Genomic DNA, 19,279 nt, shown 5'->3' on the forward strand with positions numbered 1-19,279 from the left:
CTTTTGGCGAGGTCTGACGTCGATCTCCAATGTCGAGATCCATGGTACTGATGTCCGAAGACTGACCAACACCCTGATATGCGTATCTGGGACCCATCTTGCGTGGTCCATCTTTGCTATCAAGCACCGGTGTGCAATGTCTGAGGTTAGTCTCTAGAGTCGATGACCGAGGACTGATCGGTACAATATATATATATATATATATATATATATATATATATATATATATATATATATTATCAATAATTAAAGTGTATGTAAAAATTCTTGTATGGAGTCAAATTAAAAAGAAGTCTTAAAAATAAAATAATATTTTTAAATTTATAAAAATTAAATTAAGACTTCACAAAATAACGTGAAACTTAATTTCTTTTATTTTATTTTGATAAACAATTGATTGAGATAATTTTTTTCAAGATAGTAAATTATTATATTAAAAAACTTCTTTAGAGTATGCGGTTTTTTTTAAAAGGAATGCAGTGTGGTTGATAAAAACTAATAATATTAAAATTAGTATGACTAGGTTGGACAAAATATATTTAAAAATGATAAATTTTTAGCAAATTAAATTGGAATCAAAATCGTTTTGACCATTGTGTTGCGTCACTGCAAAACTACTATTCGGCATCCGAGAAATGCGGACTCTGATATCTTATTTACTTTTGGTCCAATGTATTTCAGATATAGTTTGTATTCCACTCGATCAAATGTTTTTTACGTACGATGTTCTGTGACACTACTGTGTTCTTTTTACATCCTTATTAAAATACATATTAGATTACGGAATGAAAAATTAATAAAATCAGTTCCATTAGGGATAAAAAATTCATCAGCCAATTACGGTCCTTATGTTTTGAAAAATTGAAGTGATTTATGTTTTGTTTGTTTGAAGTGGTAATGGAAAGTTGCTGGTGTGAAGAATGAAATTAGGAAGATTTAAGAAGAAATTGTAAAATTGTGTTTTTAGAGTCTCGAGAATCGCACCAGCAGCAGCTTTTGCTGCATGTCTGTGTGCGCAGAAGATCCTCGTATGCTCCTTCGTCATGTAACGTCGTCAGAGACAAATTTTAACGACGACACCACCTTTTTACTCTCCGCTTTTCCACTTCCCCTTTCCTTCTTCTTTCTCCACTGAGACAAGCAACCAAATTCTCACAACGCTAGGGCTAGACACATCGGTAGCTTGCACAACGCTTCCAATGAGCACATGGCCAAAGTCACGAAGGTCACTCACGTTGTGGTCTCTGGCAACTCCAGTGATCTGCGGGAGAGGGAGAACAAAGGCGAGAGAGAGAGAGAGAGAGTCCATGGTGGCTTATATATATTAAAAATAAAATTTTGTTGAAACTTAATGAACATTTATCTATATTTCTTTCCAACTATTACACTCAAGCCTTGACTTATTTTAGTACTACATGAGACGTACATCACAAGAGTTGTTGTTGAAACAAGATAATGAGTTTCAGAAATTGACACATGAGAGGTATACATCACTATCACGTTGAACTTAGAAGTGTATAAATTTACTGCTGGAAAAGCTTATTGTAGCGTTTGGAGTATTTAATCTTTGAATATTATTTTAATCGAATTGCAATTGTATCTCAATTAATATTTTCATATATAATTAAAGTGTGATTGATTAAAAGACAAAAATATGAGCATCCATGGAAGAATTTCACACTATTTTATCAGGGTAAGAGTAGAGTCTAAAAGTTGATATCCATGGAAGGCTTAACAGTGTTTATTGTAATATAGTTGTTGTTGCATGAAAATGTGTGAAAAAATTGTAAAGATAAAATAGGTGAAAAGGTATTCCCATAAAGGTTAGAGATTTTAGAAGACATAAGTGAGTTGTGAAAGAGAGTAGCCAATGAAGCATGTCAACATGTAGCACAGAGAGAACTCAGGGCTCCACTTGGTCGTCCATTCTAATCACTCACCTAAAGTGAAATGCCCTGGAAGGTGACAGGATTGTGGGCTCAGTATCTTGATATAGCAAGTGCACACATCGATGTGAGGTCCCCATAATCCTAATTCAAGTATATCCCCAACTTGATCACACATGACACACCCAGCAATTCATGGGTGGCATCATGAGGCCTGCATGTGTTTGCCATGGAAAAAGAAGCAACTGTTCAGAAACAACTGCAAAATCAGTTGCCTGTAGAGAGATAGTGAAGAAGACCAAGAGATAGAGGTGGAGGTTTCAACCAGAGAAGAAGAAGAATCCTCAGATTTGACATCATATCAGTATCTAGATGGAAAAGTTGGGGAGTGATAGTGTTTGGAGTGTAACCCATTTTGGTAATGCCCCTCCAACCACACACTGTCACTTTCTTCAATCTTTGGTTTTGGTACAATATATCCCACGATGGACATAAGGCACGTCCCACCACTACTTTTTTTTTGAATGGTCAATTCACCACTACTTAGTTTAACCCTTCATTGTTCTATCTTTTTAGTTTTTCCCAACGCTTTTTTTCTACCTCATCTTTTCATTTTTCTTCTCTTCTCCAACTCCTTTCTAGCCTGTTTACATGTTGTGTGAGAAGGAAACATGCATGCGGTAGTGGCCCATCTTTGTCTATTGTTGGGTTCTCTCACTAGCTGGTCCAGCAATATCAGGTACCTTTTAATTAACCAATCTGAGGTACCTTGGTCCACCAACATCTGTGAATAGGAGGATACAGACATAAGGAAAATTTAGAGTTTTTTTAATCCCTTTTGGGTTCTTAAGCCATGAGATGAGTTAAAAAAATAGGCCTACACTTCTACCTAAGAAGAACACGAAAAGGGGGGAATTTTAGTGGACCACATAACCAATGGATTGTTTGATCCACTGAAGACTCATGTGAAACAAAACTTGTCTTCAGAGGTAATTTAGACCACTGCTCCAACAGTAGCACTACCTAGATTATGAGCCCAATAATGTCTTTGAAGGAGGAAATCCCTATCTCGTCCAAAGCATCCACCGATCTGAATAAAGTAGTTTTCTTGGATCAATAATACTTTGATCTTAAAAGATGAGAAACTCTGGAAATTGTTTATTTATCAAGAGGCTGTGTATGATGGAACGGCTCAAATGTGTCCCTGTGATCGAACAAAGTAAAAGTGGACACCACCAATATGGCACAATTAGACTGTTCACTGACATTCAATACAATCCTTGCGCATCAATATAACACAGTTGGACAGGTTATTTGTCATTTGTCAAGAACCGTGTGCACAATGAAACGACTCAAAACATGTCTTGTAGGCCTAAAAATGTAAACAAGTGGCTGGGCTCACGTATGTAACACAGCTGTACTGTTCATCGTACATGCAGTGCAATTGATTGGTCCGCCAATTAGTATTTCTGAGAAAAAACAAACGACACGGCAGAGGTTAAATATGGCTCTTTGTTTTGGCCATTCCTTTTTTAATATACAATAATTTTAATCCATGTTATTCTGTTGAAACCATGTTAAAATCTAAATCGCCCAATTTTGCCTTCAAACTCAAGATGTTTCGTTAATGTCACAAAACAAAGGTCGCTGGTGCCTAATGTTTATTTGCCGATCACCAGCGCATGTCATAGAGTTGCATGCACCATTCATATGAGGAGTTTCACGAAATTATTTCAAACAGCTTAAATCATTTTTACGCTTGCGACAATGAACCATGGATCTTGATATCACGTATTCCAAATAGGCATCTAGTTTTGTACATGGCCCACAAATAGCACTAAAGCCAGAACAGTAAGCCCACCAATGCAACTACTGCCAACGGCCAGGCTAAACAGTTTGCCTTCAAATAGATTCATAGTATATATTCCTTTTCAATCGGTTTGTGTGATGCAAGGCACATACAAATATTACCCACAAATGTGCATATTAAGTCCTGAAATTTCCTGATCATTGTAATCTCATGATAGTCTTTATAATATTCTTTGTCCACTACCAGCAGATGCGTAATCTAGATACTACTCGAGCATAACCCAAGTGATAAGGACATGATGGAGAGATTCAGCACCCAAAACCAAAAGGATAAGGTAAAGATAAAGCATAGGTCATGGATCAATTTCTATTCCAAACTAAGAATGAGTGAGACTATCCAGTAGTGTCAACAAAAAAGCACAAGTCGTAGATTATTTTCTTTCTAAAAATGGATCTGATTCCGACTCTGCCTTAAGGACCCTTGAGGCAGGTACAGATGGAAAAACCAGAAACCACGAGGTCAGTAATTTCTGGAGAGAAGAACAGATAAAATTAGTCTCATTGATTTGATCATTTTAATCTAATTCAATGACATGTGCATGTGATATTTAACTATTTAACTACGAGATTTTTAAAAAAAAAGAGTAAATGCAGTACTAACTAAAACTGTCAAAGATCGATGACGTATAGACCTAAGAATCTTATTCGTGTTACTAGCTTGATTATCTTCTAGGATCATTTTATATTTTACTAAGCCTTCCAAGTTCCAATAGTATTATGATCAATTCCTTTCAAGTTGACAAACCATCAAAAGTATAAACAGGGATTACTTCTAAACATTGGTCAAAATTCTAGTAGAGCAAGATTAACTTTTAATAGATTACATCCCACTACTTAATCTTGAAAAATATAACTGGTTATGAACTCGGATAATTAAACAAAATGTAAATCAATTAGCATAAATACCAAATAAATATATTTTTCTTTGAGACACAATAAGCTCATGCAACGGAGCTGCATGAAAACCACATTTAATCATACTCTAATTCATCAGGAGTCACTGGCCTTTTAAGAGGGATAATGGACTTCTTTTCAACATCACGAGACAAAGCCTTCCTCATATCTAAAAACAAAGCATAAAATGATAATGGATAAATAGCAGCACGTGTTTTGTTAAAACAGAGTAGAAGCAAAATAAAAACCAAGAACTTAAAAGCATACCTAAACCATCTTCTTCCCCAGAATAGTAGCGTAGCACCCGTCGATAAACCACATAGCCAAGCTATGATGTCAATCAGGAAAGTAGTTAGTAACTCCAATTTTAGACTGAAGAAATCCTAATGTAAGAAATAAACCCTAATCCAACATACGGCAATCCCCTATCCAAAGATATAAACAAGACATTATATTTCTAAAGTATTGATATAATTAATTTACATTTCTCCTATAATCATATATACTCCACTTCAGCATGACTCAAACGTACGATCTCCAAGAGGTGAAAAGTGAAAACTCCAAGAGGCAAAACTAAACTTTCTTATAGAGATAGGATTACTTCGAAACTCAGCCTTAAGCCCCTACATTTTAATATAGATTTGGATGCCCAGGGCATACAAAATATTATCCCCAATTGCATATTTTTTGCGGTTGATATAATTTTGTTTTTTAATCTAATCTTGGACATTCAAAAGACTATCCCTAATTGCATGCTTTATGTTGATGATGTAGTTTTGATTGAGAAATCAAAAGGTTTTGGTTTAAGTAGGAGTAAGGCATACATGCATTGCAATTTTAGCAAGAATCAAATGACTTAGGAGTAAAGTTGCAAAAAAGTTGTCATATCACAGGTTTTAAAGTTTAACCCTGTCCTTGGTTACACATGACAGACGTAAATATCTGCCTCTCCAGAAGCTGTTTTATAGCTTCTTCGTTTTTTATCATTGAGGTGTGGTTTTCTACGTCTTTAGAACGTGTGTCCACAACAATATAGTATAAAATTATGATATACAACTACAACAAACATGATATTAATTATGTCCAAGATTAGACTTTTATATTTACCACTAGAATCTCATGGAAAATAATATCTCCTAGGTTTTATATTTAAGCGAGCCCTTTGCTTCATAATGAAAGGGGTTAAAATCAAAAGGTTAATCCCACAATACACCTTGAGCAACACTGGGTAAAAGGATTTTACAGTAACTCATTATATTGTCAAGATTTCAAAACTAGAGGAGAACTTTTGAAGATTTTTCAACCCAGGAATTGAACCTGAGTTTTTGAGGTTCAATATGCCATTTGATGCTATTTGTTAAGTCTTTATCCGACGTGAAACTAAACACACTCTCGAGGCTGCAATTAAGGCAGATTAAGGATGATATAATTAAGACAGCTTTCCAACATTAGCTTTCTTAGATTACTAACTTTATTATTATATTAAAAGCCACGAAGTGTTCTTCCAGAAGTATGAGGGAAAATGACAGGAAAAACAATAAATGACGGTCTAAGTTTTGCTAAGCGTTGAAATTAAGTAATTTGGGAAAGTTACACGATCTATCTTGTGTCAAATTTATGAAATTATTAAACTCTTAAGAGATAAAGATTGAGATAAAACCGTGTATTAGTAAGACAACATGGGTCTTTATTTAGATTGAGAAAAAAGAATCAACACAATAAATAGAGATTTGATATCCTCTAATAACAAAGATATGATGAGGAAATAAATAAAAATGTTTTTAATAATACATACATATATAATCTACATATTCTTAATTATATAGGATTGGTTTCTTATTTCTATAATTCTAATATATAAGTTGTATGTGCTCAGCTTGCTAATTATTGGTCCTCTCAAAAACTTAGTGAATATGTCAACCATATGATGCAATTCGGCTTTGCATCTCATGTGTAGATCTTCTTCAATGTTTTTTATTTGGATTTCTTCAACGGAAGATGAATGATAGCGGAAGCATAAAGAATTGTAGAAATTTTGCAAGAGACAAAAATATGAGATGAATCTAAGTGAGGTTAGGCCAACACTTAGTTTCTAGAGTGAGGTTGGATGAACACTTCTAGGAGGAGTCTAGAAATTTGTCTAGGAAGAAGACAACTCTAGAAAGAACACTATTCATTAGAGTTGACAAGGTTTAACCCCAAGGACAATGCAAATTCATAAAACAGGATTATTAGTTGTACACCAATAAGCAACCGTGTTAACTTCTAAACACTTTTTAAGCACTTTTTATTTTTAATTGTTGACACTTTACATACACATATGTTAAACGTATTTGTGTCAAATAAATCCTCGACACCGATACACTAGCTTGATGAACATATCAGTGCATCACAACTGCTACACAATCAAAGATAGATCAACCAATAGTACAAGAGCAACAAGTGAATGTCTAGCAATAGTGTGAACGAGAGGGTTTCCCATGCAGCTTCCAACACCTATCAATTGTATATATCCAATGCGGTGGCAATATTCACATTTTGGATGATCTTAGAACTACGTTTGCGAGAACGCCCATAATTATTACTACGTGAGGCAACAGTATTGTTATCCCCTACAGACGAAGTATGTGTCTCCTGTTTATTTTTTGAGGAACATGGAGGAGCTCAAATAATGCGGAAGTCAATAGGGTGTATTGGTAATCCCAAAATCTTATGACAGGTAGCAGTATATTCTTGTGGCAAGCCATACAAGTCAAAGGTCATAAAGAACGTACTACGGTTCTTAAGTTCCTTCTTCATATCCACATATCGTGGAAGGAGGTAACTAAAATCATGTAAGGCAGCATGAATTCGCCCAAAAGAAGTGGAGATAAGACCCTCAAAATTTCGTTGGGCAAGAAGTGTTAAGGGATTTTGGCACACACCATACAAATGTTGTGTTATTGGTATAATGGGCATGGGCCTCACTCCAAACTGATGCACACATCTCATGGAGAGAAAAACTAAATTTGAGGTATGAATAATGAATTTAATGACACTAGAGAGTTGGGTATCAATCTTTATCCATTGTTCTCAATTTTTTGTAGGAATGGATTCAATCATAATAGTGAGATGGGATTTGTAACCCAATGAACTTAACCATAACCTGATTTTGGAAGTTCAAGTAGAATAGTTAGACTTGTTCATCTTGTCAAACAATATGGTTAGAAAAGAAAGGAGAATTTGTTCTAGAGGTTGATGTGGTGTTGGAAGACATTCTTTTCATGAAAGTTGGAAAGAAAAAAAGAAAAACCTAAGGAGAGGGAATAGTAGATTGGACCACCAAACTAGGATGGGTGGCTCACATTGACGATTGGATAGATTGGCATGGTGCGATCCCAATTGTGTTCACCGGAGAAAAAGGAGGTCACCGAAAAACTTGTAAGCAACATGGAAACAATGAATGCAAACATGCGAGAAAGGTTCGCAGAAAAAGAATCCTCTAGAGGCACTGGGTCTACTAGGTCAATGCAGTTTTGAAAAAAGCTCTAGATATCATGTTAAACTCTAGGAAAGAGAGAAACATTGTGTTGAAACTACATGTTTTTGGGACAACACTAATGCTTTATTTGTATTGAGAAAAAATAATCAATATAATAAATAGAGGACATTTGATATCTTTTATTAACAAAGATATGATACGAGAATAAATAAAAATATTTCTAATAATACATATATAATCTTAATATTCTTGATTATACAGGATCAATTCGCTATTTTTATAATTATAACAAAAATAAAAGTTTAGCATGCAGTCATTTATTCCCTTATTTCAATTGTTTTATTTGTTAAAAGAAAAAAAAATAATATAGTGAAAGAGGAATAGAAAAGGAGCATCAGGAACCATCTTACCAGCACATAAAACAAGTAAACAAGGAGTAAAAGAAGTAACAGCTTGAGAGATCTCCCTATCCTTCTTTATATTTAAGAAACCACATAATAAGAAAGAAATGGAAAGTCTAAGTTGTGAAATGAAATTCACATTACCTTATCATACATCTTGATGGCTGGCGCATTTGATGCTCTCACAAAGAGATCAACAAAGAAAGCCTTGTCACTGAAAAATTCACATTCTTAATTAATACAAGGCAAGGCATCCACACAAACATAACATCATTAAAGACATTTCAAATGCAGGAGTCATAGCCAGGGTCTTAGGTTTAAGACTTAGGTATTATAAGAAATCTCAATTGGAGCATGTTGATGTGGCATGGACAGGGTCTAAGTAAGATCTTGGGTCTTGAGACTAAGAAAATATTTTTCAATCTTAACAAAATGTAATAAATTAATTTTTTAAATTGTAAGAAATTGAAGTGTAAATAAAAAATTATAAAAATGTGGATCTTAAAAGAACTTTGCATTAGAGCAAAATTTGCGAAAAAGGTCTTAAAATGACGTGGCAATGTAGGACCCACTTAAGTAAAATAAACCTGAGGGTAAGACCCCCTTGCATTGGAGATGGCCTAATCTCCTAGAACTAGTATCCCATTCATGAGTCTTGTTACACAAAGCAACCCCCACACACAAAAAAACCACATTTAATCACTGCTCCAATTCGTCTTTTATAAATTATGCAAATAAAAATAACAAGCAGTCAAGTCAAAACTATCCATGTAATGGACAAAAGGAAAGTCACAGTGATAGAGAAGTTGAGATTTTAGGATTTGAATATATAATAAATATAATCCTTTATAAAATATGAAAATAAAAATAAACTATACAGTCCAGTCAAAACTATAGATGTGATGGGCAAAATAAAAGTCATATCTGAATTCATTGCATATATTTACAAGGGGAATACATACAGGTGCAATTTTCTAAGTACATGAATTTAAAAAATACAAGAAACTAAGCTTAAATGTAGTAATTTCCAATAGATTTCTATAGACAAACTTTTCTTGAACAAAAAGATTATCAATTTCTATATTTGGCCTTTCATGAACGTTGGAAGCAATATGAACAACTACTTGATTTTATCACATACTGCTTTCTCTGCTAGATGTCACAAAACTTCAATCCTTGAAGGAGTTCATCCAAAAAAAGTTCACGGGTGCTTGTAGATTGCATATATTCTAACTAGTCCAACTGCAAAATAAATGTGAGGTCAAGTAATTTTGAAATAGATGAACTTTTCAACCAATACTTGATATCTCTCAAGATCTGAACAAGGCCATGACTAGGTAACAATTTGTAATTTGCATCCATGGGACTATCAATGGATCTGTAATCTAACACACCTCTACTCTAAGTATGTCTAATGCTTACATCTTTTTGGAAAACCGAGATTCCATCCCTTGATTGGGTCACTTCACTACCAAAAAGTATTTTAAAATTTCAAAGATTTTGGTTAAACAAGTGCTTTATCAGCTACTTAAATAGACTTTATTGAAAAGTTGTTGTCTGCTTTGTGCTGCAAGTAGTTCCTAAATATGTTTTTTCCTATTCTCTTCTCTTCCCTCTCATACATTGTATCCGACATCTCCAAAAGTTATTATAAAAATGAGACCCATTATATAAGAGAGGGAAAATCATCCTTTCAAATTCATTCTATATTTTTTGTATTTTTCTAAAGTTGTTATTCATGCTTGGGTCTATTGCGCCTCAAGGAGCGCAACCCAACCCCAGTGGTGCACGTCTAAATTCCGATTGATGCGTCATCACACACCATCGCAGTCTCGACCGACCTAGGTGTGTGTGTCACATGCACCACCTTCCAATGGTCATAATTCTTTCGAACCACCACGTTTTGACTCACAGAAGTATTTTGAGCCCATTTCCGCCCTTTGTCCTTTGTTATGGTACTATTTGGTGAGTTGTCTAGAGTTGGTCAATGTTTCTCTCTTTTGAAACCCTAGGGTTCCCTCTATTATTTCTCTGTAGCATTTTTTAGTCGTGTCCCTACCTTGTTTCAACATGTCTTCATGAACTATCTCTTCTTTTTTTGAGACTCCTATAACTTTAGAGAAATTAAATGGGAAAAATTACTTGTGCTTGTCTGCCTGAATTGAACTTTGGTTCATTGGATAAGGTTTTCATGATCACTTAGAAGATGAGAGTAGAGTACCACCAAATCAAATTCAACCGTGGAAGAAAATTGATTTCCAGCTTTGTGCTCTACTTTGACGGTTAGTAGAGACCAATATTTTGAGCTCTCATGTGCTTCAAAACTTGTAATTCCTTGTGGATTAAGGCCCAAAATATTTTTGCAATGCCTCTATGATTCTACTAATCGATTGGTTTCTCTCCAACAATCTAATAACAATACGATGTCTTGCATTGTTGAAACTCAATCCAATTGGTTTCTTTCCAGAAGAAAGATGAACTAACTCCCATGTACCACTATGCTCAAGAGTCTACATTAATAATCATGGTTTGTCTTCATCCAAAATGATTAAGTTCTCCATAAACACTTGGGAATAGTAAGAGAAGATATCAAGGAAACAAAGGAGAAATACAAAGAAAATAAATTATGATATATAACTCATAAAATGGTAAATAGGATGAGGGTGAGGGTTTTGAGTAGATCAAATACCTCTCCTAAAAGCAATGGGCCAATCAAAATTATCATTATTAGGATATGTAGGAGTGGTTGTGGTGAAGGACAAAATTCAAGGGACTCCTCAAGTATGGTTAGACCAATCTATGTGGTTGACATTGATATGTGAGTAGAGGAGACAAAACACGTCGATTGGACTAGTTGGAGGAGAATGAGGTTGATTGTCTTTTTGAAGAGGTAGTACAAAAGGGACAAAAGGAATGGATAAGACTTGTTGTGTTGAAGTAGTGTATCGTACAAAAGATGCAAAAGGAATCTCCAAAAGCATAACATTAGCCAACATGTAGTACCATCTAGTCTTTGGAGAGTAGCATTCATCTTCTTTCTGAAGGCAAGAATAACCTAAGAAAACACATTTAGTAGCCCTAATGGATATTTTTATCCTGACCTAGAAAAACATCATGAAAAAAAAACATAGACCCAAAAACTTCTGGAGAAACATGAAATAAATATTCATTTTGAAAAATAATTGAGTGAGAAATTCTATTTTCAAGGGTGGATAGGACATCCTATTTATTAGAAAACAATAACTAAGAAGTAAAGGTACATTTGCATTAAGCATTAAGATGCATGCAACTTCCACTAAATGCCTATCTTTTTTCTAGCTATTTCATTTTGTTGAGGTTTGTGAGGACACGTGGATTGTTGTTGGATGCCTTTTGAAGATAAGAAGAAAGAAAGTTCAAAAGAAAAATACTCTTTGGTACTTATTTTTCCAAAAATTGGTTCTTGATCTCATTAAAAAAAGATACAAAAATGGATAAAAGTTTAGATCTATCTTTCATTAGGTATACTCCAGTACATCAAGAATATTCATCAATAACTAGAATAAAATATTTGAAAGCAAAAGATGTTACATGACTTGGACCCCAAATAACTAAGTGAATTTTTGGAAAACATGACCAACTCCTTTGGAAGCAATTTTGGACCCATTTGCTAGGGTAATATGGTGAGGAAATTTAAAAGGTGACAAAAAAGAAAATAGAGAATTATTACCAACTAATCAACATTCAACATTATTGAACAATTTGAGGACTTTGACAATTGACTTTGAAGGTAAGATTAAATGGATAATCAAGGACAAACAAAACAAAATTCAAACATGTGAAGGAGAAAGGAAAACATGACCAGCTCCTTTGGAAGCAATTTTGGACCCATTTGCTAGGGTAATATGGTGAGGAAATTTAAAAGGTGACAAAAAAGAAAATAGAGAATTATTACCAACTATGTGATCAAAAGCACTTGAGTCAATAATCCATAGACCTTATTAGTAACAGATTCAGAAACATCAACAATTGAAACACTAGGAGAAAAGGATGATTGGGACTTGATTTATGGCTTTCCATTCAAGATATTCTTGATAATCATCTTTGAGAATCTTTACTTTAGATTGACAAGTTTGCAATCTTTTTTGGAAAATCATAAAGTGAGTAACAAACTTCTACTTGAAATAGGAACACTAAGGACGACCGCTTCTACTTCCTCTTCCTCAAACTTCATGACTGCCTCTTCCTTTAATATACACCATTGCAAAAGTTTCCACAATCCCAACTGAATTTTCTGTTTTCACTTTAATGGGAACATGGAGATGTCTAATAATCAAGTCATCCATTGAGGGAATTTCATTACCAGTTAGGAGTTGGTCAAATCTATCAAGTTTCTTTCTTATTCCTTCCAAAATTGATAGAATCAACACCATACACAAACTATCAAGTTTCTCTCTCATTCCTTCCAATGAATCATTGTCCCTGAATATTCTTAACTCTTCCATTGCAACTTCAGCTTCAAAAACAAAAGAAACTATAAACAGGCCATCCATTGAGGGCATTTCATGACTAGTTAGGAGTTGGTCACAATCTATCAAGTTTATTTCTTATTCCTTCCAAAGTTCAAAGAATCAACACCATGCTCAATCTATCAAGTTTCTTTCTCATTCCTTCCAATGAATCATCATCCAAGAACCTTCTTAACTCTTCCATTGCAGCTTGAGCTTCAACAACAAGAGAAACCATATCATGACTAGTTTGTTTGAGAGAGGCTCACTTTTGAGCAACATTACACAAGCACTTGATTATAATACAAAGAAAATTGAAATTTAGAGTGTGTCTTTCCGTCTCTCATGATCTCATATTTATAACTACTATAGATAGACCAAATACAACGTATTCTTTAGATAGACCAAATATAATGTATGAGAGGGAAGAAAAGAGAGTATGAAATTATATAAATTATATTTAAGACTATTTAATCTAACAGTTCCCCTCGAGTTGGAGTATACAAATTGTATGTGCCAAGCTTGGAACAAATATATTCAATCCAAGGTCCTCTCAAGGATCTTGTAAGTACATCTGCAAATTAAGCATTTGATCTGACAAATGCAATACAAATTTCCTTAAACAACTTGTCTTGAATAAAATGACAATTAATTTCAATGTGTTTAATCCTCTCATGGAACACTGGATTGGAAGCAATGCGGAAAGTCGCTTGATTATCACAATGCATCATTGGCTGAATCTCACAAAAATCTAATTCTTGTAGAAATTGTTTTACTATATAAGCTCACAGGTGAGGGATGTCATTGTTCTATTCTATACTCAGCTTCAGTAGATGATCGGGCAACAACATTTTGTTTCTTGTCCTTCCAAAATAATATTCCTCCAAGCAAAACACAATAACTTGTGGTAGAACGCCTATCCATAGGAGAACCAACCAAATCAACGTCACAATACCCAAAGATTTGGGCATTCCCTTTATCTTCATAAAATAGTCTTTGTCCTCAAGCCTTTTTGAGATATCTTAGAATATGAATGATAACATTCGAGTTATCAATACAAGGATTTTGCATGAATTGACTCACAACACCAACTGCACAAGACAAAATGGTCTAGTAATAATGAGTTTTCCAAGTCTTTTATATCTTTCTAGATCAAAGAAAAACTCTCCCTCTGCTGCCATTAATTCCAGATTTGGATCCATGGGCCAATCCACTGGTTTGCAATCAATCATGTTTGTGTCTTTTAGTATGTCAAGAGGATATTTCCTTTGAGAGATTACAACTCCATCCCTTGATTGAGTTATTTCTATGCCAAAAAAATATATAGGATTTCCAAGATCCCTAGTTTGAAAATGGCACAGGTGTTTTCTTAACTCAAAGATTTTAGTAGCAGCATTCCTTGTGATTACTATATCATCAACATACACAATTAAGTACACACATTTTCCAAGGGAGGTATGACAAAAATGACTAGTTTGCCTCACTATGTTTTAGCCCTAAGGATTGAACAATACAGCTAAATTTTCCAAACCAAGCACGGAGAGATTGCTTGAGACCATAAAGAGAGTGGCGCAACTTACAAACCAAACCAAACTCCCCCTGAGCAACAAGTTGTTTAAGCCCATAAAGAGAACATTGAAGTTCGCAAACAAAACCAAATTCCATAAAGTCAAGTGGTAGTTTAGTATAAAATTCTTCTTCTACTTCCCTTCAAGAAATGGAATTTTAATGTCTAATGATGTAATATATCCCAAGTCAATACCATATATTAGGGTCTTACCCTAGAGCAACTATTGTAACCTCAAGTTGATTAACTTCTCTATTTGGACCGACTTTAATACCATACACCAATTTGCAATCAACATCTATCTAAAAGAGAATAACTTCCAAATATCACTGCACTTAAAAAGCCTACAATTCATAAATCATAACTCGTTTCCATCCTAACCACATTTTTTGAACTATGATAGAAGATATAAATGAGAAATATGGAGGAGATAAACAATAATGTCGTAAAAACTTTCATAGATAGGATGGGATGAGGAATTAGGGTGGATAGAATACCCAATCTCTGGATGATGAAGTTCCATAGCAGATGGGTTGAATAGGAGATGACCACTCGATTCTTCATGTAATGTTAGAGCAACAACCCATGCTCCAACAGCTAGGGTATTGAAATGATAACATTTTGGAGAACATGTGTAGTAGAATGATGTGATTAAGGGAATTTGAATCAATTCTCCGTGAACTTTGACTATTATCAAATTAGTTGCAAAAGACAACTAAGAAAGCTTAGGAGCCTTTAATTGAAGATATTTTTTTTATACTTTTTCCCAAAATTTTGCTCACATTTTTAGACTTAGAGATGTGTATTGCCTTCTCTTTGGGAATAACATGAAGAAAGGGAGAAAGAAATGACTTGAGTGTGGCAAATTACAACCACTTCTTCCTCCATGCGCTTCCTCTTTTGTGATTTCCACGACCTCTATTCTAAGATGAGACAACATTGCATAAGATTCAATTGACTGTTGAATTACCACCTATTTTAAGTGATAAGTAGAAATTTAATTATTTGGAAGGACTTAAATTTGTGAAATGGTCGCATATTTTATATTATATTATATTATTAGATATATTTATACACACACGCACTTCTGAATCGAATATATGTTATGTTAACAAGAATAAATACACAAGCAACTTCCTAGGTAAATGAATCCAAAAGAATGCATGAACCTAACCTATAAATGCAGCTATTCATTTCCAACAGATTTCTTGCAGTTTCAACAAGAGAAAGATTATGTATCATGATATCATGTATTACAGAGTATACACAATTTACCAGAAAACTACCAGGAGAAGAAAATTTAAATAAGATCATGTAAAGAGGACAAGAAATGTTTCAGAAACTTGAATATTAAAAGAAATCAAACATATGCACGTCTTACACGTTGTCACTAATTTCTTCCAGCAGATTCATAAGTTTCTTGGCTAACTGCTGCCTGCGATACTCAGGAGCAACTGTTACTGCAGTTACATGACCATGCCAAGACTCTCCTTGCCCCTCTACTTTACCCATAACTACATCAATAATACTAGCATTAGCATTCCACTGTCATGCGACTTGATTCATAATTAGGCACATTGATCAGACTAGTAAGGAAGACATAAGCTACATTGAATTAGCCGGTGCAAGCAACAGAAGATTATCATTATCGTGTTTTAGAACAACTACATAGTCATTCTTGAACCCGTACTTGCGTTTAAACCATCAATTTCTGCCACCAATAAGCTATTGAGAGCAACACTCATTACCCTGTCTCCCTTCCTTGCTTCAATTTTGCAAGATTTTTCATTTTGAAAATGATTTCAACCTAAGTAACTTTGGCATATAGTGATTTAGGTGAGTGAGAAAGAAAAGGCAAAGACTCACTGTAACCCATGATTTTATTTCCAGGACCTTCAGCAACATGAAAATAGTCTGGCCATCTTGCAAGATAGGTCATGTAGAAGGACATGTTGAACTGAAACCAAAAACCAATTAAATTAAGGCACCATCCAATTCAGTATCGTATTGAATGGAAATGAACCAAAAAAACTCTTACTGTTTCGGTGAGATGGTCAAGATTGACGGAGGAAAAGCGAAGAAGATCGTTGCAACAGAATCTGCGTATCGTCGTCATCTTCAGAAACCCTCGCTAGTGACAGACTGAGTAGAATCAGGAACCTTCAAAGCTGGGTTAAACGAGTCAAAAAAAAGATAAGAAAATAGATTTGGATCAATTAAAGTTAAATAGATATAAACAACTATTAAAGTTAAATTTATAAATATAAATAAAAATAATAATTATTTACTCTACACAGTTGTATACAGTACATATTACAATATTAAATATAAATATACAATAATATATATATATATATATATAAAGTACGTGAAAAATTGATACGTGACAATTATTATTACCAAATAACAAAACACATATTCAAATACCTTAATCATTAATAAAATTTAAATAAATTAAATTAAAGTATCATTAATGAAATTTAAATAAAATAATTAGAATTTTTGTCATACGACTATCTTTTTATTAGTATAAAAATAAAATATATCAATATTTATTATACTGAATCAACTATTTATTCTATTTTAAATAGCTACAAATATCTATTAAAGTTAAATTTTAAAATATAAAAAAAAACGTAATTATATACATCATATATTATAATTAATTATAATATATACATATGGCGGAAAATTGATCATATTCAAATATCTTCCTTATTTTGAATTATATAAAATATATTATTTTCATAATTCATATAATATAATTGTGTAAGTTATAAAATTATATAAATAATTTATATAATAAAATTTATAGAATTATCAGCAGAATATCTTTTTAGTCTTGAAATAATATAATGTTAGATGCATAAAAAAATAATAAATAATTCTCAAAATTATTGTCTAACCATGAAACTAATTAGCAAAATTAAGCTTATTACCTTTAAGTAAGAGTTCATATATGAAATATATCATGTATTAATCATTTGAGGATAGCCATTAATTAAAAAATAACCAGTAAAGGGGATAAACTAATCTATACATTTTATAAAGGAAATAAACTTTCAATTAATTATTTTATAACTATATATATATATAAGGGAATAAACTTATTTATATATATATATATGTATTATTCTTTTATATGTAGTTTATTTTTTCTATTAAACTTAATAATTCGTAATCTAGAAATAAATATTTAGCCTTACATAAAATAATATATTATACTAGAAAGTTAATAACAGTAAGTAAACAATAATTATTATTTCTTTGTTTGATTTGAATACGAAATAAATTTTGTATACTTCCACTATAATAATATTATATTATCCTAAAACTATTTTATTGTGTAAAAACTTGATAGTCGATCATCACTTATTTCTACATAGGTCATCACTTAATTTGATTGTGACTAATTACATTAAAAGTGACATTGGAGTTGGATAATTAATCTAATATAGCCACTCTACAAATTTATAATGCCATATATTCAATATCTCTAAATTAAAATCAAACAACCAATACTCATCAAACATTACCCTTTAAGTGATTCATCACACTATTCAAATACATTAATTTACTTATTCAAATCAAAACCAATATAATTCTACAACATCTGTCACATCTACAATTTCACATTCTAATCTCAATCAAACTCTAATATACAAACAAAACAAGCAATTATGCAAGAAAAAAAAATGGAATTGGCAACCTAAGTGGTGACATGCTACCAAGTTTGTGCACAATTAAGTAGTTTTAATTTTTTTTTAGCTTTGTGTTATTCTCGTATGGAGTGGTGCATGAGGTGTATGTAAAGTAGCATCAACGAAGGACACCAATGTACAATTATCTAATCTCAATGTCAATGTAGTTAGTTATAATAAGTGGTGACTTATGTAGTAACAGGTGGTGACCTACTACGGATTTTCTACACAATTTAAGAAATTTTAGAAATTTCGAGCTTTGTGTTGTTCCTTGTGTGGGAGTAATGTAGTACATGAGGTGTGTATAAAGTCACTGCAGTAGAGAAAATGAAGGTCAAGTTCTTTGATCTGACTGTTAATGTAGTCAGTGATAATCACATTAAGTGATGACCTGTGTAGGAATAAGTGGTGACTTGATAACAAGTTTCTGCACATTTAAGTAATTTTAGAAATTTTAAGGTCTTTGTTGTTCTTGTGTGGGGTGATGCATAAGGTGTTTGCAAGTTAACCTCAATGGAGGAATTATTTAATCTTAGTGCCAATGTAGTAAGTTAGAGTAAATGGTGACTTATGTAGAAGTAAGTGGTAACCTACTACCAACTTTTTTGTTCAGTTAAGTAATTTTAGAAATGTCGAGTTGTGTTGTTGTTGTATGGGCTAGTGCAGTGCATGAGGTGTGTAATGTCACCCAAGTGGAGGACATGAAGGTTAGGTTTTATAATTTCACTGTTAATGTAGTTAGTTAGTTAGTCACAAACACATTGAGGGATGATACATGTAGGAATAAGTGATGACATGCTACCAAGTTTGTTCGCAGTTAAGTAGTTGTAAAATTTTTAGCTTTGTGTTGTTCTTATGTGGGGTGGTGCATGAAGTGTGCGTTAAGTGACCTCAGCGGAGGACACCATGGTACAATTATCTAATCTTAATGTCAATGTAGTAAGTCAAAGTAAATGGTGACCTATGTAGGAATAAGTGATGATCTGCTATGAA

General features: G+C 33.3%; 1 protein-coding gene across 1 annotated transcript; it reads right to left on the reverse strand.

Moving 5' to 3' along the window:
* Positions 1 to 4,504: 4,504 nt before the first annotated feature.
* On the reverse strand, positions 4,505 to 16,809 carry LOC137814222 (N-terminal acetyltransferase B complex catalytic subunit NAA20). Its single transcript, XM_068616821.1, has 6 exons — positions 16,624 to 16,809; positions 16,452 to 16,542; positions 15,967 to 16,099; positions 8,676 to 8,745; positions 4,917 to 4,977; positions 4,505 to 4,818 (listed from the first exon to the last, which is right to left on the reverse strand). Exons 1-6 carry the CDS (start codon positions 16,699 to 16,701, stop codon positions 4,727 to 4,729), a joined length of 525 nt encoding a protein of 174 aa, XP_068472922.1. The 5' UTR covers positions 16,702 to 16,809; the 3' UTR covers positions 4,505 to 4,726.
* Positions 16,810 to 19,279: the final 2,470 nt, after the last annotated feature.

This window comes from Phaseolus vulgaris, chromosome 1 (genome assembly GCF_000499845.2).
Source record: "Phaseolus vulgaris cultivar G19833 chromosome 1, P. vulgaris v2.0, whole genome shotgun sequence".
Classification (NCBI taxonomy): domain Eukaryota; kingdom Viridiplantae; phylum Streptophyta; class Magnoliopsida; order Fabales; family Fabaceae; genus Phaseolus; species Phaseolus vulgaris.